At 46.3% G+C, this 24152-nt stretch overlaps 3 protein-coding genes and 1 long non-coding RNA gene across 6 annotated transcripts; 2 read left to right on the forward strand and 2 right to left on the reverse strand.

Moving 5' to 3' along the window:
* The first annotated feature begins 2700 nt into the window (after positions 1–2700).
* Positions 2701–10480, forward strand: HFE (homeostatic iron regulator). 2 transcript variants are annotated; one of them, XM_032338194.1, is made up of 6 exons: positions 2701–2794; positions 5645–5908; positions 6081–6380; positions 7189–7464; positions 7593–7706; positions 8417–10480. In XM_032338194.1, the coding sequence occupies exons 1-6, from the start codon at positions 2719–2721 to the stop codon at positions 8455–8457; spliced, it is 1071 nt and encodes a 356-aa protein (XP_032194085.1). In that variant the 5' UTR covers positions 2701–2718; the 3' UTR covers positions 8458–10480. The 2 variants fall into 2 exon arrangements, with proteins under 2 accessions (XP_032194085.1, XP_032194084.1); XM_032338193.1 differs by lacking the exon at positions 2701–2794 and having other exon boundaries at positions 4767–5908.
* On the reverse strand, positions 4668–16420 carry LOC116587687. Of its 2 annotated transcripts, none has more exons than XR_004284568.1 (3): positions 16319–16420; positions 14295–14352; positions 4668–4774 (listed from the first exon to the last, which is right to left on the reverse strand). It is a non-coding gene; the product is annotated as an uncharacterized LOC116587687 (long non-coding RNA). The 2 variants fall into 2 exon arrangements; XR_004284569.1 differs by having other exon boundaries at positions 16343–16404.
* Positions 16421–16579: 159 nt separating this feature from the next.
* LOC116587662 (histone H4) lies at positions 16580–16947 on the forward strand. The gene has a single exon (XM_032338291.1). The coding sequence runs from the start codon at positions 16611–16613 to the stop codon at positions 16920–16922; it is 312 nt and encodes a 103-aa protein (XP_032194182.1). The 5' UTR covers positions 16580–16610; the 3' UTR covers positions 16923–16947.
* A 2124-nt stretch (positions 16948–19071) lies between these two features.
* Positions 19072–19952, reverse strand: H1-6 (H1.6 linker histone, cluster member). Its single transcript, XM_032338240.1, has one exon. It carries the CDS (start codon positions 19823–19825, stop codon positions 19112–19114), a length of 714 nt encoding a protein of 237 aa, XP_032194131.1. The 5' UTR covers positions 19826–19952; the 3' UTR covers positions 19072–19111.
* Between the last annotated feature and the right edge of the window lie 4200 nt (positions 19953–24152).

The raw sequence follows: 24152 nt of genomic DNA on the forward strand, positions 1-24152 counted from the left end.
ATGGAACCAGTCAGCGCTGGGTGAGTGTCCCTTGGGGAGAAGCAGCCACCTACCCCTGCCATACTGAACACTGAGGCCTGGAGGGGGCCACCATTAGCACATGAGGAAGGAGCTAGGCTGTTGGTAGACCTGGGTGGGTCTGGCATATCCCTGGAAGCAGATGGTTGGGACAAAGGACGAAATCTTACATTCTGGGGAGGGGCGAAAAGAAACCAGGAACCTCAAACAGAGCTTTCATCAGACTCCATGAACACCACTGCTCAGATGCCCATGTTAGCAAGCATTCCAGCCATGGCACCATTGGAGTTCTTTGGAAAAAGCTATTCTAATCAGGTAGGCAAGCTAAGAAGCAGCACAGTGGGGCCTGGTGTCAATCTCTGCATGGCCGGCGCCCCAGACCAGACAGCATTTATTGTCTCCATGTCCCTCCGTGCAGTGAGAGCTAACTAGACGAGGCAGAAGTCAAGCGTTTTGTGTGAGTAGAAGAGGAGACACACAGGATAGAAAACATGATGCGGAAGAACTGTTTTTTTCCCCCTACATATGAAGGAATATCTGAGATTTTGCTTTTCCACACATGAAAAAGAATGAAGTTGGACCTCAACCTCATACCACATCCAAAAAATTAACTCAAAATGAATCAAAGACATAAATGTAAAAACTAAAACTACAAATACTTAGAAGAAACCGTAGGTATAAATCTTTGTGACCTTGGATTTAGCAATGATCTCTCAGTTATGACACCCAAAGTACAAGTAACCAAAGAAAAAATACATAAGTTGCACTTCACCAACGTTAACAGTGTCTGTGCCACGAGGCACACCATCAAGACAGTAAAAAGATCACACACTGAATTGGAATTTCCAAATGGTATATCTGGTACTGGCCTTACATCTAGAATACATAAAGGACATTTATGACTCAATGAGAAAAAGCCTTTAACCCAGATTTTAAAATAACAAAGGATCTGAACAGACGTTTCTCCAAAGAAGGTTCCTAGATGGCCAATATTCAGGTAAAAAAAAAGATGTTCAGTATCACCAGTCATCAGGGAAAGGCAAATCCAAAGCGCAATGAGGCATTCCTTCTCACCGACTGGGACGACTAGCATTATGAAGATGAACCATAAGAAGTGTTGGCAAAGGTATAGAGAAATTGGGACTGTCATTCACTGCTGATGAGAGCACGAAATGGTGTATCCACTTTGGAAGACGGTCTGGCGGTTCCTCAAAAGGTTAATTAAACATAGAGTCATCATAGGACCCAGCAATTCCACCCCTAGGTCCATACCCAAAAGAAAAGAAAATGTAAGTCCACACAAAAATGGGTACACACGTGTTCAGAGCAGCATTCTTCTTAATAGACACGAAGTTGAAATAACCTAGTTTCCATCAATTGATGAAGGGAGAAATAAAATGGGGTGTGATGGAATATTATTCATCCGTGAAAAAGAAACATGAAAATATTACGCTAAATGAAAGAAGCCAGTCATGAAGAATCACATAGTCTAGGATTCCATGTGTCTAAAATGTTCAGAAGAGGTCAATCTATTGAGACAGAAAGTAGATTAGTGACAGCCTGCAGTGGGGTGGGAGGCATTGCCTAGTACTATCTAAAAGGCACAAAGTTTCTTTGTGGGGAGAATGAAAAATGTTCTAGAACTGTGTTAATAATCACATGCCTTTGTAAAATTGTGAAAATTCACTGAATTTTACACCTGAAGTGGAGGAATTGTACGGTATGTGAATTAAATTTCAATAATCAAGCTGTTACCAAGAAAAAATATATTACAATCATTCAACCCCAATGGATTCATCCACTGTATTCATCATTTTTCCGGTTGCATATCATATCCCCCTGCAGTTAGGCCCCAGTTTCCAAGTCTGATTTATTTTTCTTAGGTGGCCAAAATTGGCATACATGCTTAAAAAGGTATTGCTCACTGGATTTATTAGGTATTTAAAGGTTTTTAGGAAAATCAGATGTATTAAATTTGGTAATATGTTTTGAAATATCTAAAGCAGTAGTTCCCAAACTTTGGGTGTGTGGGGTGGGGGTGGAGGAGGGGTTAAAATTCCAATCCCCAGGTAACACCGCAGGCACACCAATTAAATCAGTAGCTGAAGTAAAAACAGGGCATCAATAAGTTTAATGATTTTCTAGGTGATCTCAATGTGTTGTAAAGTTTGGGAAAAGATGTTATACTAGGTTCTAATTTATTAAACTTACGATTTCATTGTTTCTAATGTGGGAATAAAATGAAAATTTTACACAAAAGCCGTATTTTTAAGTTGAATAAACAGGATTGGCAAGATGAACTTAAGATAAAAATGCTGAAAATGTATCGCTGAATTTTTAAATTCCTATTTAAGTATCGGATATCAGAAATAAGGCTGTTTCGGTCGGAACACTGGTAAGCATACTCCCCCATCAGCAACGTCCCCGAAGGCCTGGAAACCCCCCAGGGACAGCTGGGTCACAGTGTTTCACAAGCCGGTGCTCTGGGCCGCAGCAGAGTTCAAGTTCAGGAGCCGCGTTTCTTCTCAGCCGCGGCCCCGGAAAAGGATCGCACCGGCCAGGAAGTTTTGTCTGGTATCCCCGCAGCCCGGGCAGCGACTCCAGGGTGACTTGCTGGCCATGCCCGCGTCGCCGCCGCTCGGAGGCGGGTGAAGCTCCGGGACGCGCCGAGCCGGAGAGACGCGCGGTCGCCGCGCCGAGATGGGCTCCGGAGCGCGGGGCGCGCTGCTCCTGCTGCTCCTGCTGGGGACCGTGGCCGAGCCCGGGCCGCCGCCGCGTGAGTCCGGGCCGCGGGGGGACGAGATCGAAACCAGCTTTGCTGAGCGCCGGGGGTCGCCGAGTGCGGGCGCACGGCTCGGCCCCAGCGCAGCCTGTCCCCGACTCTCCCGGGAGGGGCTCCACCGCCGGGTGCGGGCGGGTTTGCGGGTCCCCTCGCCCGGGACCTGTGCGGCCCCCACCTCCGTCGCAGTTCCCCAGGGTGGCGCTCCGAGCCTCCCGTCCCCTCCGCCGACTGCGACGCTTTTAACTACTTTTAACTCCAAATCTGCGCGTTTCTCATCCAGGCTGAGCTGGGATCCCCGGGTCCTTCCGAGCTGGGTGCTGTTGCTCTGCTTTGGGCCATGTCGTGTTTTTCCCCGGTGGTCCCCAAACAGGAAGTTCTCCGCAGAGACGACGTGTTGACACTCAGGGCTGGCAGAGGGCAGCAGGCCTGGGCTGAGCGACCCCCCCCACACACAGCGTCCAGCCTCGCAGACGCGTGGGGGCCCGTGATCTAGCGGGGGCCGGGCTTCCCCCCAACCCCTCTACACTCCCCGTTCCAACTCGGGGTGGAGAGAGGCCCCCGAGAGAGATCTGACCTGAACCTTTCTGACTCTTGGCGGTTATAACTTTGCCTGGAAAAAATAACGTATCTGCGATTTCTGGACTTTTGAACTGAAGGGAACAGTTCGCATTTTCAGCCACGCGCGGGGGGTGGGGATTGATTTGCAAAGTTCATCGTAGTATGTGTAACTGACCGGCCTTTACCAAAGGATGCCAACGTGAGGATAACTGACATCGAACTAGGTTTTAAAATCACCTTCCTTTCTGTGATCAGATTTGACTCCACTAAGCATTTGGGAAGTAGGAGCTAGTCGGAGGGTGATTTTACTGGCGTAAAATTCCTCAGGCTCAGTTCCTTCCCCAGGTTAGAAAGAACTTAAGCCATCTGGTTCTCTGATGCAAAATGAAGAGCTATCACTGTTCCTAATCTCAGCTGAAGGGGACTCTCCACACACCTGTTTACACAGTCTCAGAACAACACTTGGAGGGCAGGTCAGACGTGTGCCCACGTTTTACAGACATCAAGAATGAGGCATGACCAGCTCCTGGGTAATTTTGTTCCAAGTCACCCAGGGCTCTTGAAGCAGCACCTGCATCTCCACGGCTGTGATTCTTACATGTCACACCGCAGTAGAGGCTGAATACTAAATTTGATGTGGAACAGAAATATTCATTGTTCACACTTATAAAGGGAGTAATGGAGCGTGAATTGCCCTGTTCTAGACCCGGGGAGGTAGCGGAGCCAAGCCGCTGCCCTCTGGTATTTTGCATTTTAGAGGCAAGATGACAATAAACTAACAAACCATAGGACACAGAGCCCCAGGTAGCAGCAGGAAACTGTGAAGATGGGTGAGGAGGGGAGGCTGGGGCAGGCTCCTCTCAGGCTGAAGGAAGTAGGGGTGAGCCTTCTAGAAGCTTCCCCGTTGAGCTGAGTGTACACCGCAGGTTGAGTTGAAGCAGAGACTGCAACCTTAGGGAAACTGACACTTTTCTGTTGTGGGGACTGTTCTGTGCATCACAGGATGTCCTTTACTCACTGGATGTTAGTAGCATCCCCCCAGTTCTGACAGCCAGAAGTGTCTCCAGACATTAATGAGGGAGTCACAGTGTCCCAATTAGGAGTGGCTGGGGTGCAGAAGAAGCAGCGACCAGAGGTGGAGATTCTCCGGGGGCTCAGCCCCCGGCCACAGGCAAGGTGTCCTCGGACCTCACGGCTGCCGTGTGGGTTCTAGCCGAGGAGGGACATGATCCACCATAGGTCTGGCCGCTCTGTGGGAGGCAGGGGTGAAGGAAGTCACAGAGCTCGGGAGCAGCAAGGGAGCTGTTGCTGGGATGCAGGGGGAGATGGCAGCCAGGCCTGGGGCTAGCCGAGGAGGCCATGAGCAGCAGGTGCTTTCTGGATGTCTTTAGAAGGAAGTTGCCAAAAGATCTGGCACTGTGTGAGAGAAAGAGAAAAGTCAAAGGCGACTCTGTGATTTAAAATTATTTTAGATGTGTCATTGGCCTGAGCTGTGGGGTGATAGGTGATGCCATTTCTGAGATGGTGAAGGCAGAAGAGAGAGCAGCTTGGGGGAAATCAAGAGTTAGACTGAAGTTGGATTTTTCCAATTAGTTATCCAACCGGTGGTGTCCTGTTGGCAGTTGGGTGTAAGAATCTGGAGTTCAGGGCCAGAGATAAACAGCAAGGAGTTATCATCGATTCATCTAACAAGGATGTACCGAGCCCCGAGTACATGCCAGGCACTGTTCTAGGTATTAGGCGTTCATCCCAGAGTCCCTCTTTCCACAGCGGAAGGAAGGGAAACTCTCTCTTGCCCTTCTGGGTCTTCTTCCTTTTGCTCTGAAAGTATCCTAGTGACGCATCAGCAGATTTGCCAGCATTTCACAGCAAACACTTACACAGGAACGAATTTAGAGATGGGAATTATGAAAAAACAAACAAACAAACAACAACCCAGCAGTGAATTCCTCCGCACGTGGATCTAATTCCCCGTGAGCGCCCAGAGCTCGGCTGCCCCAGCTAGAGACCCTTTGGGATCTTAGAGAGTTGGTGGGCTGCAGGGGAGATTGCCCTAAATGTGGGAATGGGGCAGAGGCTGGGAGCTCCAAGAGGGTGGTGGCAGCCCCCCCATCCACACCCCCCCCCCGCCCCCGCCGGGGAAGGGAGAGCACCCAGGCTGGGGGGTTGCTGAGAGGCCCTGCAGCTCACGTGTGGTGGGTGGGCCCAGAAGGAGCAGAGGTGCGGCCCTGCTGCCTCCCAGTCCCTTTCCCAGCCCACAGAGATGTCCTCTTGCCTTCTCCCCAGGATCCCATTCTCTGCGCTACCTCTTCATGGGCGCCTCAGTGCCGGATCTCGGGCTGCCCCTGTTTGAGGCCTTGGGCTACGTGGACGACCAGCTGTTTGTGTCCTACAGTCACGAGAGTCGCCGTGCAGAGCCCCGCGCCCAGTGGGTCCAGGGTGGGGCCACTAGCCAGCTGTGGCTGCAGCTGAGTCAGAGCCTGAAAGGCTGGGATCACATGTTCATTGTGGACTTCTGGACTATCATGGACAATCACAACCACAGCAAGGGTACATGGAGAGGGAGCTCGCCTTTCCCAGGGGGGCAGAGTGCTTCTCTACCTCAAAGATGCATCTGGGGGAAGCCAGCAGGGAGTCTGAGGTCCCGTGGGAGGAGGGGAGGAGTCTGAGGTCCTAAACTTCCTGGGGATGACGAGACAAGGACTTTCTCCTTTGATTTCAGTAACGAAGCTCGGGGTGCTGTCAGAGTCCCACACCCTGCAAGTGATCCTGGGCTGTGAGGTACAAGAGGACAACAGCACCAGGGGGTTCTGGAAGTATGGGTACGACGGGCAGAACCATCTGGAATTCTGCCCCGAGACACTGGACTGGAGAGCAGCAGAGCCTAAGGCCCAGGCCACCAAGCTGGAATGGGAAGTGAACAAGATTCGGGCCAAACAGAACAGGGCCTTCCTGGAGAGGGACTGCCCCGAGCAGCTGCAACGCTTGCTGGAGCTGGGGAGAGGGGTCCTGGACCGGCGAGGTATGATGGGGGCGCCTGGCTGCCCCTGGACTGTCCGGATGCCGCAGAGGGGAACGCAGGGCGAGGTCTGGGGCTGGGCTTTCCCAGGTGGCCAGGGTCACATGACTCTAGGGGCCAAAAGCTCTGAGGTCTGAGGGCTCCGCCTTAGAACTGAGATGTAGGACACCGCTGAGGGTCAGGGTTTTAGGGTTTTTTTCTCCCTACACATGGCCGAAGAAGAAGTATCTGTGATCTCTTGATTTCCCCGAGAACACTGTGTATATTTACACCTTTTAGGAATTTCAGAGATGTCAATTACTGCATGAAAGCCCAGCCAAGAAATTAGCAAAGGAGGCAACCAGTCAGAGTAGCAGAATCGTTGGGAGGTTAAACGTTACTCTTACAGAACAAGCAACAACAGAGAGTCCCTGATGGCTGCCCATCTTGGAGGCCCCTTCTTACAAGAACCCTTACCGGGTTGAGCCAGGGAGAATTTGCCAGTAGGGCTCATTCGATCACGTCTGCACTCTGTGGAATTTTATCTGATTCCACTTATTCTATTGACAAAGGACAGAAGCCGCGCGTGCTACAGGTAAGTGTGTTTATACATGGGCAGGAGAATGGCCTTGACTGTCCACCATGCAGCTCCCCATCACAGCTGACACTCCTGTGACATGATTTAGGACACAAAACGGTGACTGTCCTGCAGCTGTGTCAGGACATGGTTAACTTCCTCCTCCAACCCATGGAGAAAGGGAAGTGAAAATTCCAGTCTTCCTGGCAAGGGTAGAAAGCTCCCCTCTCCAGATCCTTCCTCCTTCCTGTGCAGTGCCCCCTCTGGTGAAGGTGACTCAGCGCGTGGCCTCGGCTGTGAGCACCCTGCGGTGTCAGGCCCTGAACTTCTACCCCCAGAACATCACCATGAAGTGGCTGAAGGACGGGCAGCCACTGGATGCCGCGGACGTTGAGCCGAAGGATGTGCTGCCCAACGGGGATGGGACCTACCAGGGCTGGGCAGCGTTGGCCGTGGCCCCTGGGGAAGAACAGAGATACACCTGCCAAGTGGAGCACCCCGGCCTGGATCAGCCCCTCACTGCCGCCTGGGGTACAGGCGAGGGGGGTGGGGCAAGTCCGTTGTGGGGGGGAAGCAGAAGGCTCAGCCTGGCAGTGAGGGGAGGGGCTGAGCTGGGCTGGGGCCGGAGTGCCAGCTTTCCCTTGCTTTTGCCTTTTTAGAGGCCCCGATGTCTGGCACCCTGGTCATTGGAGTCGTCAGTGGGATCGCTGTTTGCATCATCCTCCTTTTTATTGGAATTCTGTTCAGAATCTTAAGGAAAAGACAGGCTTCAAGTGAGTAAGAGGAAGGAGGACATCTCTCAGTTCCTCTGACCTGGGGACACACTAACTCATCAGGAAGCAGGGTTGAGGCAGGGCAAAGGGGCTTTGATATCCGTCCAAGAGAAGCCTGGTCCTCTTTTTCTCTTTGGGAACATGTGCACGGCCCCGGGAGCAGGAATTCATGGTTTTCCTTGGAACGAAAGCTCCAAGTTCAACAAACTTCTCTGTAGAACCTACTATGTTGCAAGCTGCTATTTAAAACAGTGCGCGGGCTTTAACGTTGAGTTCATCACTATTGCTGTTCTCGAACCCACATCCAGAAAGGAATGAAATCTAGCACAAGTTAACACAGTGAAAGGAGAGCCCCCGAGGTCCTTAGACAGATATGAATTAGAGGGACAGACGGAAGCCAGCCGTGCAGAGCTCTGGGGGCCTCCAGGATGCTAGCCAGTGAGCCCCGGGAAGTCAGCGCAGGAACAGTGGGTGGGGACAGACTCTTGGCAGTTGGAGAATGAGCATCAGGAGGTGAGACGGAACACAAGGAGGCCCAGTTAGAAAGCTGGTAAGCAACTCCAGGTGAGAGATGATGATGTGAACCCTGGGAGGCCTCCAGGCAGGGGGCGGTCCCAGTTGAGGTGAATGGATGAGGGGGGTGAGGGCCAGGGACAAGGTGGCACAGTGCTTGGGTCTGTGATGCACTTTCCTGTCTCTTGTCTCTGCAGGAGGAGCCATGGGGGACTATGTCTTGGCCGAATGTAAATGACGGACAGCCTGCGACCCCTTGTGGGGAGGAGACGTGGAGACTCAAAGAGAGGGCACCGCTGTGGCCCTCTTGGTGTTCCAGAGCAGGACTGGACTGAATGAATGGGAACTGCACCAGGAAATCTCTGCTTGCGTCCTGACTTCTTCATTTTTGGAAAGTTCCTCCCATTTCAGTTTTTGAGTTCCCGCGTGCCAAAGAGCCCCAGCGCTGGCCGCGGGACAGAACAGGCTCCCTTGAACCACCAGTTGCCTCTAGAGCCTGCCTTCACTTCTGCATCACTTCCAACTCCACGTGCCCAAGTCATCTCATCTCCTACCTCTGGAATAGCGCTCCTGAAATCTGGGGGGCACACGGTTCCTTTCAACATCTGAGAAAAACAATGAACTTTCTCCTTGGGACAGAACACTCTCATGCCCTTACCAGAATTTTGCACATACATTCAGGCATTTCCTAGGCCCATCCGAGTTTCCTTTTGGTCCCCTCTCTCTCTGTTGTCCAGTAATTCACCTGTCACCAAGCCCTCTGGTCTCTTCCATCAGAGGGTGAAGTGGGTCAGTGTGCAGCGGCAAAGGCCGTGCACTGCACAACCCAAGGAGGCACCTTTCCCAGAAAAGCCATTGTGGATGCCTCTGTTTATTTATGATAGTTTTCCAGAAAGGGGTTGGGAAATGTCTTGAAAGGGGTATCTTTTTCTATTTGGTAGCAAGTTGTCACAGATTCACACAAACTCATGATTTACATTAATGCATTCATAGCGCCTCTCTGGTGTGCCAGGCTTGACGTAATGCAGTCATTTCCTACCCTGGTCTCTGCTATTGAAAGGACAATGAAAATGATCCTAAGAATGATAACGGTAGTGATAAGGGGGCTGACACTTACATATATATTTTTTTAAAAAGGCATTTTACTTGCCTTTTTAAGCACCCACTTGCCTTCTGAGCACCCACTTACCGTATAATTCTCACAATAATGCTCTGATGTAAGTACTGTTATCCTCGTCCTTTCTTTAGGTGAACAAAATGAGGTAAACAGTAGCTCACAGCCTGCCAAGGCTAGAGACGGGTCTGTAGCTCGGTCAGTCTGACTCTGACCCATCTCACACGCCTGCGCAATGTTTTAGCTGTGCCAAGAAATGGAGAAGGGAGGGGCACGGCTCTTCCGTGGCCCCAGTGTCTTTATTTTGCCCGAGCTTGACCAAAACGAAGGGAAATAGTAGAAAATAATCTTCACCATTTCCTTTCAAAGTCTCTGGGCAAAGAAGTCCAGCGTGTGGCTGGTTTCCTCTGCTGCCAGCCCGGGGCCGCTCTGTCCCGTGCGTCTCTGGCGCCCCCGGGTCACGACGGGGATCGGTGCTGTGCTGCGGCTAAGCTGGACCGCACGGTGTTTTCGTTCCGCCTGCGCCTCCAGAGTCACAATCCTGCTGGCATTTCCCTCCAGGAACCAGAGTGACATCTCTCATATTAAAGAGGGCAAAACAGACGCCACAGTGTGGCCTGGGGGTACCCTGGCATATTCCTGGGGTTCCAGGAAGTCTGTCTCTCTTCCCCAATTGTGCACATTAAGAAAAGAAACTCATCTCACCAAGCTGCTCAGGAATTACTCTTCTGGGAAAGTAATCCATCTGACGGTGTTCAAAAGAAAGTGACATGATGCCCAGATGGCACGGGACTCCTTTCTGCTGCTATGTACATTCGGCCGCAAACAGTGCAACAGGCATTCTGTCTCTGCGGCAGGTGCCTCGGAAGTCCAAATATAGCTCAACGGTTTGGTAGGTATTGAATTTGGGCAAAGAGAGCTCAACGATTTTTTTTAAACTTTTCTTTTTTCCTGGTTACAGAAGTTAAGTGGATAAAAGTACATCTAATTTGGGCTTATTGTCAAAAAGTTGAAAATGAGTTCAATTGAAACTCTCATTCCAATTAGCTAGTGATAAACGATCTGTGTATCTCTTCTCAGTTTTGCTATATTAACACATAAGATCAACATATACACTTTAATAAACATACAATTAGTGTGTTGCAAACTGCATGATTTCTTTAGGGGGCAGAAAAGCAGAAGAGAGAGAATCTTAAGCAGGCTCCATGCCCAGTGCAGAGCCCAGCTCAGGCTTCAATCTTACCACCCTGAGATCACAATCTCAGTGAAAACCCAGAGTCAGATGCTTAACTGACTGAGCCGCTCATTCTTTTTATAATGGAAGTTATAACCTCTATTTTCTTTCAGTGTTTCTTACCTTAATTTTTCTTCCCTTGTCCATCAATTCTTAAGATCAACTACCTTTGAAAAATCAAAGACCTAATTTTAAATTCTGGATCCTATGTGGCCTCTGGCAAAACCAGACACAAACAAATCGCGGTCGGGTGGAGAAGGGTGCCACCTGGTGGCTATCATCGAAAGTGTCACACTGGTCATGCGATGGGGGGTGGGGAGCAGTGTTTCCTGCAGGAATGAGGAGACAGAAAGAGGAGAGGGCCGCTGGACATCTTTTGTGGAGAAAAGCCCCAGAGAATTGGAGGAATTTGAGTCACCAGCTGGTTTCATCACAGCGCACTGCTGAGCTGCCTGAACCGAAGAAACCTTTGGTAATCTTTGAAGTTCAGGTTCAGCAGTTGGTTAAGACCTGCTGGGGCCGGTGCGGGGGTGGGCGGGGTGGGGGGAGCGTTGGGGGGAGTGTGGGGGTGTGTGGCTGGATGGCCCAGTGGGTTAAGCCTCTGCCTTCTGCTCAGGTCATGATCCCCGGGATCCTGGGATCCCGCCCCACTCTGGGCTCTCTGCGAGCCTGCCTCCTCCTCTCTCTCTGCCTGCCTCTCTACCAACTTGTAATCTGTCAAGTAAATAAATAATAAAATCTTAAAAAAAAAAAAAAAAAAGACCTGCTGGGGGGTTAAAGCAGACATTCTTGTTCTGCTTGAACAATATGGTCTTACAGGGCTAGTGGGCTTGACTCACTATGAAACATTTTTCAAGTTCACACACACACACCCCTTCGAAAACATAATGCTAAAATGCTAGAAAACTCTTATAAGCTACCATTTTTAAACTATAATTTTTTTCTAATCTCACTCTAATCTAATAATGACTAGAACTAAGAATGCATGACTTTAAACATTGAAGATCTTCACACTGGTGGACGGGTATCTGAGATTTTGATTTCTATCTGTAGACTTTACGTCATCATTTTTTTGTTTGTTTCTCTTTTGGAATCAATGTTAACTGGTAGAATGTCAACTCATTATTAATGATTATACGTGATGATTTTGTTACAAAGCCTAGATTGACTTGACATCCAACACACATGTCTTCTGTGGCATGAATATTTTCTAAAACTATTTTTTTTCAGCTAATAATAAGTATGCATTTCCTAGATGTCAGGCCTTGTTCAGGATATTTTTTCTGAAGAATTCAGTGAAGTAGGAACCATGGTTATTTCATTATCCTTATTTGGTTTTATGGAAACCAAAGCACAGAGATGTTACCTAACTTGCTGAAGGTTGCACAGCTAGAAAATTATTGTGCTCAATTTTTATTCTCGCTTGTCTGGCTCAGAGTCAGGCTCATAACCACTATACAGTACCTCTTTCTGTGTCAAGAAAAAATGTCATGGGGCGCACTGCTCCTGACTCTCAGGGCTTCTCCTGGTGGCCACACCTCTGATGTTTGCTGTAGTGGGGAGAGAATCTGTTTTAACATTTCAGAATTTGCCATATCCCTGTAACTTTTTCATAAATATTTGGAAGCATTTTCTTTGGGTGTATTTTTTTAAGGTTTTTTTTTCTGTTAATAAACAAATTTCTAATGAAAGAATTCTCATTTCTATTTATTCTGTTTCTCATAAAGGGAGAAATTTAAGTATGAGTAGCCCCGAAACACCTGTGAATCACTTAATAAAGTGGGTAGATTTGGGTAGAAACCGTTGTTGCTATTTGTGTTTGGGGTTTTTTTTTAAAGTATTGTTATTTTTTAAATATAAAATTTTAGCTTTTGATCCAAAGAGTCTAACGAACAGTTTTGGAGTTTTCTGTGTACTCGTGGTGGGACGGCGTGTGGGTGAGTAGGGGAAGTACCAGTATCTGTATAAAGCCCAGTGGTAAGTCTCAGTTAACCTTACTCTAGGATTGATTAAATGCCCTGAATTTAATTCCTTAAATAGTTACCACAATGGTATTTCCATAAAGCAGTGAATAACCAATTTTGATCTTGCCAAAACGTCTTGACCATGTGTGCAAAAGAGGGCATCTGTCTTAAATACAGATGTAACAGTTAGTGGAGTTTCCTTTTGTATATGTTTGGAATTACAGTTTTGCCATTAAAACAAGAGCAAAATACTTTTCGTATTTTGTGTATGAGACTAAGAAAGTATCCAAAGGGGGTGCCTGGGTGGCTCAGTGGTTCAAAACCTCTGACTTTGGCTCAGGTCATGATCTCAGCATCCTGGCATCCAGCTCAGCATTGAGCTCTCTGCTCAGCAGGGAGCCTGCTTCCCACCCCCCACTCTCTCTGCCTCTCTGCCTACTTGTGGTCTCTGTCTGTCAAATAAATAAATAAAATCTTAAAAAAAAAAAAAAAAGTATCCAAAGGAATTTGAAAATCAAATTTAATTAGAGACTTTTTAAAAAAAAATTTGAAACAAATAAATATATACAAAGGACATTGTCAGAAATTCCCTGTCCAAAGAACTTTTTTTAGGAGGTCAAAATAAATTAAGAATGTTTAATTAAGTGCCCACAAAGACAGCAGGCTGAGGAAGTAGATGGGACAAACCCTTTCAGTAGACTGTTTGTACTGAAAAGAAAACGTAGAGCATTTTCTAGAACAGGACAGAGAGGAAGTAAGGAAACTAGGGAAAGACCTAGTATATGTTATGGGCCACAGATAAGCCAATGGGAATGAAAACTGAATAGGGAACGTGACTAAGACAATGGGTATTCATACCAGGGTAAAGGTTAGGTTGCTGGAAAAGAGAAATGTACTGAAGCCTTAAATTGTAGTAAGATTCATCAGCCCGTGGCTGGAAGAGCTGTGTGCCCCAGACAAGGAGTGATGTCCCCAAATGCCCAGAGATATCGAATGTTATAAAGCCCTGGAAAACTAAGTTGGGTCTGGCTGAACGTACACCTTTCTTTGACTGTAATATAAGTCAAAAGTATTTCTACTCTAATATTTCTTCTCACTAAAGAACAATTATACCCTTTAGGGCGCCTGGGTGGCTCAGTGGGTTAAGCCGCTGCCTTCGGCTCAGGTCATGATCTCAGGGTCCTGGGATCGAGTCCCGCATCGGGCTCTCTGCTCAGCAGGGAGCCTGCGTCCCTCTCTCTCTGCCTGCCTCTCTGTCTACTTGTGATCTCTGTCAAATAAACAAATAAAATCTTTAAAAAAAAAAAAAAAGAACAATTATACCCTTTAAAATGATGATATATAGTGGTAGTTCTCAACCCTGGGCAAGTATCAAAATTATTTGCCAATTATAGGGGTGCCTGGGTGGCTTAATCAGTTAGGTGTGTGCCTTGGGCTCAGGTCACGGTCCCAGGGTCCTGGGATCAAGTCCCTCATTGGGCTCCTTGCTCAGCAGGGAGCCTGCATCTCTCTCTCTCTCTGACAAACAAATAAAATCTTTTTTAAAAAAATTGTTTGATACACACACACACACACACACGTAATCTATACATGATTCCTCAGCTCTGATACTTTGATTGAGTCAGTCTGCTGCAGAGGGTGGTTGTAGGAATTTCCTATTTTTATAAGACCTTTCATTAACCTCATGGTTTTATTCATTCAAACGTGTGATGTGACCTATTAGGCCACAACTTGTTTGTAGGGTTGTTAGCTGAAAGACGTACCTCACATGTTGAATGAATGGGGTTCTCTGAAGCCGGGTTCTCTGAAGACAGTTTCACTCTGAGGGTAAGAGAGGTGAAAAGAAAAGTCAGCCATAAAGGTTCCAGAGTGAGCCACCCCTCTCCCAAACCTTAAGACCAAGAAAGGCAGGCACTCTTCACTGAGTGGAAGGATCCATTCTTTTTTTTTTTTTTTTAAGAGTTTATTTGTCTGTTTGTCAGGAGAGAGAAAGCAGCAGGCCAAAGGAGAAGCAGGCTTCCCAATAAGCAGGGAGCCAGATGTAGGACTCGATCCCAGGACTCGGGCATCACCACCTGAGCCCAAGACAGATGCCTAGCCAAGGAAGGATCATCTTTACTACACATCTATATCCGCATACCATTTAAATATTTCTGTTCTGACATTCACAATTTTTGAGTCAATGTCATTGAGAGAAATTGATAAAAGAGAACATTAGGAGAAGGGAATAGAAAAAAAGAATAAGATATCAAAATAAAAGTGAGGTTTTATCAATGATAGAGTGGGCAAAATAAAATTGCGGGGAAGCTGGCCTGGATCTCCGGCTAAAATGCAGAGGGCACCTGCAGGGATGTGTATCTCCGGCGGCTCACACCATTTTTTGCATGAAATTACCATATTATATACATGCTACTTTTATTTATTTCCATGAATTAAGAAGCATGTTGAGATTTCAGTTTTACTTATAACCTCAGACCTTACACTTTTTCTCTGTAGTGTTTGACATTTCTTCCTAGCTAAGTCCTCCTTGTAAAATATGTGTTTGTGGTGGGAGGGAGAGAGTTAAAGTCAGGAACCTAAAAACCCTCAATCTGGGGCAGAAGAATGCTTAATAGTTCCAGATGTGTTACAAGTCAGGGCTTTCCTATCCTCTCTTGGAACTCTTTTTTCATCTGAAAAAGTATGAGATTATATATATATATAATATATATATAATATATATATACATATATGTACACACACATATATATATATATAATCGTTTATATATAGGCTTTCCTATCCTCTCTTGGAACTCTTTTTTCATCTGAAAAAGTATGAGATTATATATATATATATAGTATATATATACAATATATACAATATATTGTATATATATACAATATATATACATATATATATATATATATATAATCGTTCTCAGGCCATAGTCTCATTCTAAGTATCCGCAATAGATATTTATTTATTAACTAGGATGGAGGGTATACACCCCCCCACACTTCCCGGTTTTGACTAGAATAGGTCTCATCATGGAAATTTTCAAAAGCTGCCGCAGGAGGCTAAGAAGAACTGTTTTTTTTGTTATTTTTTTTTAAATCCTCTCCCAAACCACATTCAGATCCAATTCTGCTCTATTCTTTTTTCTCCTTAATGGGATTAGCCTTGTTTAAAACACCAATAATCTCATTAAAAGCCCTCCAGAAGAGGGCCCTGTAGGCTTTATAATGACCTTAATCAAGTATTAGCCCTGCCCTACAATTAATCCCCAACTCAACAAAACGTCTGTTCTTGTCTCTAAACCTGGAGAAGGCTGACAAGGCTTGAGTTAGGGAGGGAAGGGGAGCTTACTAGGAATTGCAGGAGGCTCAGACAGGCCCAGCAGGCCAGGAAGAGGGTCCAGGGGCAACTGGCTGTCCAAGCTCAGCTCCAGGTTCCCTAACCCTGGCACAGACTTTTGTAGAAACAGGAGTCACTCAATAAATGTTTGAAAAGGAACAGAAGTTTTAATTTGTAATTGTTCGCTTTCCCACCCACCCCCCCAGACACGGGGCCAGAGCTTTTAGATAGCCAGACTTACACTTCCTCCAGCATAAAGAAGCCCTTCTAAGTGTGTCAGTTTAATAGGAATACTAAAGAAACCGGAGGGAAAGTCCCTTGACCTATAAATCCTCCGTCTTTCTCATATGACCTCTACATCCCACCTGCCAGGAATCATTACATAACTTATTAGTTAGTAAGTGGAAATAAAATGAAACGTTGAGTGGTTCTCTTTGCTCAGCGGCTTTACCTGATAGAAAAGAACACATTCCACCTGCAAACGCGCCCGGAAAAAAACAACGCAGGACAGAAGAGAAAGCTTTCTAGTCTGGAGAGCCATCCCTCCTCCTCCAGCGCGCAGGCGCAGAGCGAAGTTTCACCGGCCAATGAAAACATCGATATGTTAATGAGGGCTCCTTGCCCCACCCTCCCTTGCTGACCTAATTTGGAAAGTACGCCAGAGCACAGCGTTCTCAATCAGGTCCGCAAAAATGCTATTTAAAGGACTGCGTGAAGACAGCGTTGTCAGTTCAGCGACAATCATGTCTGGTCGCGGCAAGGGCGGGAAGGGTCTGGGCAAGGGAGGCGCCAAGCGCCACCGCAAGGTGCTGCGCGACAACATCCAGGGCATCACCAAGCCCGCCATCCGGCGGCTGGCCCGGCGCGGCGGCGTCAAGCGCATCTCCGGCCTCATCTACGAGGAGACCCGCGGGGTGCTCAAGGTGTTCCTGGAGAACGTGATCCGCGACGCCGTCACCTACACGGAGCACGCCAAGCGCAAGACGGTCACGGCCATGGACGTGGTCTACGCGCTCAAGCGCCAGGGCCGCACCCTCTACGGCTTCGGGGGCTGAGCGCCCGAAACCCTCCCACCATACTTCAAACACAAAGGCCCTTTTCAGGGCCGCCCACAAAATCCTTTAAAGGGCTGTTAATGCTAAGTAGGCCTCGTTTGGGGTAAAGTCCAGTGACGGTTGTTAAGCATAAAACTACGGAAGGCTTAGTTGGTAGTCGTTCGCGGAGTGCTGTTGTCTAAGGTTATGGGGCGCTTATACCATAGTAACGGGGTCGTAAGACTTAAATGATCAAGTGCTGGCGATGAAGTGTTTTCAGGACAGAAATACGTGTATTTTACACAATCGTGAGCGCCCCGACGAAGGTCCTTCATGTAAGCGCAGAGGCGGACGCCCCCAACGCACAAAGCTCTCCGGTCACACCAGCCGCGTCTTTGTAAATGAAGGTCCTCTGGGGACAAGTTCTGATTGGATGATACTCGCTGTGGTGCGGCGCAATTGCAGAGGGTGGGATTTCAGCACCATTTTCCTGTGTGCTGGAAAAGGTTTAATGCTGGACCTGGAAGTGGAGGAAGAACCCTGGTTGGTTAACTTTGTTTTTAACCCGATGTATGCCAGGAGCTAAAAAAGGTGCGAGGAACAAAGGCGCGCAAGATCGCGGGGTCAGCTCTAGACGGATTCCAGCAGTGCCCGGCACCTGCCGGCTACCAGGCGGAGGTCTGGGGTCCGTCCAGTCGGACGGGGGACTCAGGGCCTTCCCCGGTAAGTGAAGCATAATATTCCTGCGCCGCTTTTCCAACCTGAAACTGACCGCCATGTCCAAGCAAGACACAGGCTGTGGCTGATTCTATACAACTTTAAACCATTATGTGTATTCGTTTTCCCTTATATAGAAGATTGTCAGAGGCCTAATTGCATGGACGAGTTTAGAAAGGCAAGGCCCTAAAGAGTTGTAATACAAGCTTGCACATGAAAGAATGCGTTACGTAGTTTTTGCATGGGTCTTTGTTCAAGGTTGCTCCAAATACCAAGGCCCAAAATAAGATTAACAGTATGAATTTAACATTTATAGTAACCTTTAAGAATGCCAAATCCCAAATTAAGCGAAAGCTGAAAAACTAATTTTGCTTAAAGTGAGAGAGGTCTTTACTCAGACCCTGAGAATTTCCAAGTTTTTGAGAAGTAGTTCAGTTTGGACCCTAAACACTGTAGCCCCAGTATTTCCGTAAAGGTTTAGTATTTTTCAGCCTGTGGAACACAATCTGGACAAGCCTATCCACTAGTCATAAAACAGAATTACAATTATGTTGGACTAATTGTATTAACAAACCAATTTCTTTAATGTGACAATACAGTACTTTGGAAATGATATACAGTATTTCAATATTTTTTTAAAAAGATATTATTTGACAGAGATCACAAGTAGGCAGAGAGGCAGGCAGAGAAGGGAAAGGAGGCTCCCTGTTGAGCAGAAAGCCCAATGGGGCTAGGACCCTGAGATCATGACCTGGGCCTAAGGCAGAGGCTTAACCCACTGAGTCACCCAGGTGCCCCTCAATATTCTTTCAACTGTAAATTGAAGGTACTTGATATTTCTATTTTTAAATGTTAAACCCAAGGCACCTGACTGGCTGAGTTGGTTAAGTATCTGACTCTTGATTTTGGCTCAGGTCATGACCTCAGGGTCTTGGGATGGAGCCCCCAGGTCAGCTTCCTGCTCAGCGAGAAGCCTGTTTCTCCCTCTCCACAGTCTTCAAAAAGTAAATAGAAAAGCTCCACAAAGATTCAAAACTCCAATCCAAATCTTGTTACAATTCCAATATATTGGCCCACAGAAAGCTGTGGACAGTGAGTTCTGGAAACCTCTTTACAACAGTACCATGTAACAAGGTCAACTGGAATGCAAGCCCTTGGAAAGTCAGCTACATTCCTGCAGAGCAGAGCTGATCTCTCTGATCTAACCTCAACCTACTATGCCTTTCCAGAGAAACATGGCGGCTACACAAGGCCATGTGCCCTATTTAACCTACTTTTGGACGAGGCTACAGGATTTCCAAATACGGATAAACCTTTCTAGATCGGTACTTTCTCTGACCAGACCGCACTTCCTACAATAGAATTCACTTAACAAACCAATACACGGTTACACAATTAAAAGCTACTAGAAGTTTTCAGTGTCACGCCGTTTTTTAAGTACTTGGGGTGGCTCTTAAAAGAGCCTTTGGGTTCACAACAGAGCTTCTTTTGGCTTATTTCTTGGACGCCACTTTCCTCGCGTTGGTTTTCTGCTGGCTCAGCTTGGGCTTCCCTGCCTTCGGCTTCTCTGCTCTGGCCTTCCCCGGGCTCTTTCGTGCTTGCTTGCCCTTGGCCCCCAAGGTTTTCCTGCCGCTTCTGGCCACTTTCTGCGCCGCCGTTGCCCGGGGCTTCTTGGATTTCTTGTTGGTCTTGGCACCTTTCGGGGACTTCGAATCCTTGGATAAAACCAGCTTCTTTGCCTTGGCGGAGGATGGCCTTTTGGCTTTGCTCTTGGTGGGCTCAGGAAGTGCCTTCTTGCTGAGCTTGAAGGAGCCCGAGGCGCCGGTGCCCTTGGTCTGCACCAGGGTGCCCTTGCTCACCAGGCTCTTGAGGCCCAGCTTGATGCGGCTATTGTTCTTCTCCACGTCGTAGCCGGCGGCCGCCAGCGCCTTCTTGAGCGCCGCCAGGGACATGCCAGCCCGCTCCTGGGACACCGACAGCGCCTCCGTGATCAGCTTGGACACGGAGAGGCTCGGGGCCTTGCGACTAGCGCCTGGTTGGCCCCCCGGCTTCTTCCCCCTCTTCTTAACTGGAGGATTCTCCATTGAAACCAAGGCAGTGTCAGCTGTGGCTGCAGGAACCGTCTCAGACATGGCACGAAGACAAGCTGAGGGCGACCACCGACGAGCACAAGATGCCGCGCGGCCTCCAGGCCTTATATAGGGCATGGCGTGCTGTGATTGGTGCGTCACCCGGGCATCGCCCCGCCCCTCGAGGGAGGAGCTTTTGTGTTTGTTTTACTCCAAAAAGTTGGATCACGCACAAATCCTCCTAGCAGAATCGTCCATCTTTCACTGCTGGGTCATCTGCGGAGACCCAGATTTCACGTGCCTTTTAATTTTTTCATGAAAAACGACTCTGAATGCCAAAACTGTTAGATAAAGCTCTCGATTTTCGGGAAAATTCAAGGAGAAGGGAATAACTTCCTCTTTCCTTGTAAATTTAAAAGGCATTTTGAACAAGAGGTTTACTTCAGCTCTTCTGAATGGTTTTCTAAACGGTTGGCTTCCAATCGATGGAAAAAATAAATTATTCACACATTGATTTTTATTGGAAATTATTTATGTATGTGAAGGAAGTAACACATCTCTTAAATGTCTCACAGCGTGCTTAGGAGATGCTTATAGAATTGTCTAAAAAATCGTAGAGTACGACTTTATTTGGGTAAACACAATCTAATGAACCATAACCTCCAAGGCATGTGGGTTGTTTGTGACTTAAACCAGTCTTAGGTCCCTGTGGCTTGATGGAGTGAGTAAAGCCACCTAACATGTGATATCTGTGTCCCCCAATCAGGTCACCTCCGTGAGCCGTGTCCTCAACTGAATTTTGCTTCTGGTTTCATTAGGCCAAACCATACCCCCACCCAAACCCCGGTCTACCTCCGAAATGCCAGGTACACACAAAGAGAAAAAGATAGAGTCCCTACTCCCAATTAACTTGAAAATGGGAGTCAGGAAGTGGGGAGCATAACCCCAGATCTCAAGCAGGACTGGGCTGGCCTGTGTGCCTGCAAAGCTGTGGGAGAGGAGTTACCGGGATAGGGTCTGGGATGCTTTTTTAGGCTTTTCCTCGGACTTGCCTTCCCAAGAGGTCCAGATGGGAATTTGTTTATCAAGGCCAGACCTTTCAGAAGGATGTTGAGAGAGGAGTGCAGTATGGCTGAAGCACAGGCTTCAGCAGAGAAAAACCCCAAAAAGACCATCTTGTGGAGGTCCCCCATAACCAATCCCCCATGCCTGCATGAGAAGTTTGTTATTCTGCAGGCTGGGGAACGACCTGAAGTTTTTAAGGACAGGATTTGTGTATGTTCTTGTAGCTGTCTTGGTTTTAGAATTTTCCCATAAGAAAACAATTATTGGAAAGGGCTCAGAGGTTGGTAGTCTGTTGCAATAGTCTTAGAAAAGACAAGGGCTTCACCTAAGGAGATAGTATGGGAATGGAGAGTCTACGTTTGAAATATTTTTGAAGCAGAAATCAAATGAGGAGACTTTCCAACTTCTGGTTGCAAAGTGGAGTAGCAAATTCTTTGCCTCTCTCTGTGTCAGGGGCACATGCTTACACACTCACCTGAAAATACACACACACATTCAGAAAACAATACCAACTTAAGTGCTTGCTTTCTGATGCATTCCAATCTATTTCATTCTTTTAATGCTTGTTGCAAACTATGGGATTGATTTCACAACACACTAAGGCACTAATGTGACCCTTGATTTGAAAAATCTTTCTTCTAAGGGAGATTACAGGTGCATCTCACTGAGGACCCTAGATTTTAACATGTGTTTGGTTTTTCTGACCCTGTGTGACCCCTGAGTACTTGTGCTTAGGCGTCAGGTTGTGAAGTGGCTTGAACCTTATAATTCTAGGTTGAGAGAACATATCATTCTATTGCTTTAAAAGTAATAAAGAATTGGAGAATTTAAAAAATTCTTACGTTCCATAATTTAAGATCCAGAGAAAGAACCATGATTCATTCTTTGTATTAGAAATCAAAAAGCTACCACACACACAAACACACACACAGTGCTTACTACTGTGTTAGTCATCATCCCAAGTTTTTCCCCTTCAAAAAATGAAAACGTATAGAAACTAATTTGGTTGTTAAGGAACTGAGTGACAGAAAAGTCATAAAACTCACCCAGGGTCTAAGAGCTAGGAAACAGGAGGCTGGCTTCAAAAGGTTCTAGCTAGTTACAGACATCACTGATGATGGATCATTTTTTTTCTTCCTCTTTATATGTTACAACTGCTGTCCATGTAATTACATTTTTATAGCATTTTTTTGTGAGGCCATACTGTAATTTTATTTTGGCAAATTTTCTGTTGTGAGAAACTCAACCTTCTGAAATTTCATGAGGGAAATAATACTGCCATAAACACTTCCTTAAGATCAACTTTTGCTGGCCTCTTTAACTTCTACATAGTAAAACAAGGGAGGCAGTAGCAAGGAAACTAAATGTTTTCTTTAAAAAAATATAATAAATTTATTCTGTCGTGATAGGGAAAGTGTACAGCCCATTTTTAATATTAATTTAACATTCTAGTCTGTTGGGATTTTTTTTAAGTTTATTTATTCATTTATTTTTTTAGTAATCTTTACACCCAACATGGGGCTCAAACTCATGACCCTGAGATCAAGAGTTACATGCTCGGAGCTGAGATTTGAGGTGGGTGTTATGCTGACCTCCAGAGCCTCTTATTCACCTTTCTTGTTTTCTCTGAGCTAACACTTGGAGGTACTTAGTCTGGCTATGTGACCTGAGGACACCTTTTTTTTCTGGACAACTGTAATCTCTTTGGTCCAGGTGTTGCAGGATTTTTCTCCATCAGTGCCCACAGTTCTTGGTCACACCACTTTGAAGAATGAAGAGGTAGACCAGACAGACAGAGTGGTGGGCAGCAAAGAAGGTTTATTGAGTGAGAGCAAAGTGATAGTACAAAGCTCCCAAGGAGGGAGGGGGCCTGAAGGGGTTGCCCTGTAGTCTGTTGTTTAAAAAAAAGGTGTTTACTCTATATTTCTCCATGTATGTGTGTGTGTGTGAATAAAATAAAAGCATCTACAGATTTTCAGTATGCTCAGTGAGATCAGCAGAATTTCACTTACCAAAATGTCTACCCAACATGCTTCTTAGATTTTCCTAGTATCTAGGATTTAGACCTACCTTTCAAAACTGTTAGCCTTTTTCATGTTTCTTCTTTTTTCAATAGGTATATTTGAACTTTGTTTCAAAGATAGCTTCATCTATCTTTAAAAACATTAGTTCACATTTGACTTTACCTCTTTTTCAACTGATCTCTTCATGTTTGAATCATTCTATTTGCTTGTTCTTCTATTGAGGAATTATTTTGTTTGCTTGTGAACAGTTTCATGGTTTGTAAAAGTTGTCTCTAAAATCATCAAGTATTAAATATCAAGTGCAGGTCTGATGTTGTTCTAGGGCTGAGGGACATTAAAATGACAGTTTTTAAATTAAGAAATAAGTCTTACTTGGTCTCCAAACTAAAGAAATCACCACTTTCCTTATTTGGGAGGTAAGATTTAAATATATGCAATAACAACAATAATTTGGTGCTGAAATCAATGCCCAAAACAATAATCTTCCCAGGGTTTCAAGATGGAGAGATCTCTCTGAGAGAGGGTGGCAGGAAAGAAGTCCTCAGTTGAGTGAGATGGACCTGAATGACTTGTTCAGCTTGTTTCTGCCCCTCCTTATGAAACAGCACACCTTCCGAAGGAGTTCTAAAAACATCTCAGAGGAAAGAGGACCAAAATCACCAAAGCCTAAGTAGAAAGCACTGGAAGCATTTGCCCTCTAAGAAAAATGATTTGCATAATTAGAAACCCACTGGAGGAGGCATTTAGGTAACTTATTTCTGTTTTTCCTGACATTCCCACCTGGCTTATTAGCTATTTATATGGAAACAAAGATACTACTGGTATTATGCTGTTTCTTAATTTGTGACTGCCACGGATAATGCTAACAACATAGACTTCTATGCAAAACCTTTCCATGGATGTTAATGAGCCAGTTTTCCAAAGTAAGGAGACACAAGCATTAAGACTTGGTGTGAATTTTCTGTTGCACTTTAATACAGAATATGGAGTCACTAGAAAAAAAGCAAGAAGTCTATTTTTTTTTTAACTAAGTAGACTTAGATGGCACATGTCTATTTCCCCTTGATCTTATCCCTTCTTCCAGTCTGGAGCAGAGATTCGCCCTCCCGAGGAGATAAAGAAGACCATGAGGTGGAAAATGACATGGAGGATGAAAATTACACGATTAAGAGCACAGGATGCTAGAAGAAACCTGTACACTTGGGCAGCCTTGGCTGCTCCCCACCACCCGTGACAAAGCAGCCAAGCTCTCCTGCTAATTGGGAAGAGCAAATCTCTTTCTAGCTAACTGACTACATACAGATTTCTGTGAAATGCAGCCCAGTGCATTCCTGAGTCAGTGGATAATACCTTCCCATGAACATGCCAAGTTCATA

Source organism: Mustela erminea, chromosome 4 (genome assembly GCF_009829155.1).
Source record: "Mustela erminea isolate mMusErm1 chromosome 4, mMusErm1.Pri, whole genome shotgun sequence".
Lineage (NCBI taxonomy): Eukaryota > Metazoa > Chordata > Mammalia > Carnivora > Mustelidae > Mustela > Mustela erminea.

Coding starts and splice junctions, on each gene's coding strand:
- HFE (XM_032338193.1), top strand. CDS start 5,416: ATGTGGGAATGGGGCAGAGGCTGGGAGCTCCAAGAGGGTGGTGGCAGC. Junction 6,381..7,188: donor AGGGGTCCTGGACCGGCGAG/GTATGATGGGGG, acceptor CTTCCTGTGCAG/TGCCCCCTCTGGTGAAGGTG. Junction 7,465..7,592: donor GCCCCTCACTGCCGCCTGGG/GTACAGGCGAGG, acceptor TTGCCTTTTTAG/AGGCCCCGATGTCTGGCACC.
- H1-6 (XM_032338240.1), bottom strand. CDS start 19,825: ATGCCCTATATAAGGCCTGGAGGCCGCGCGGCATCTTGTGCTCGTCGG.
- LOC116587662 (XM_032338291.1), top strand. CDS start 16,611: ATGTCTGGTCGCGGCAAGGGCGGGAAGGGTCTGGGCAAGGGAGGCGCC.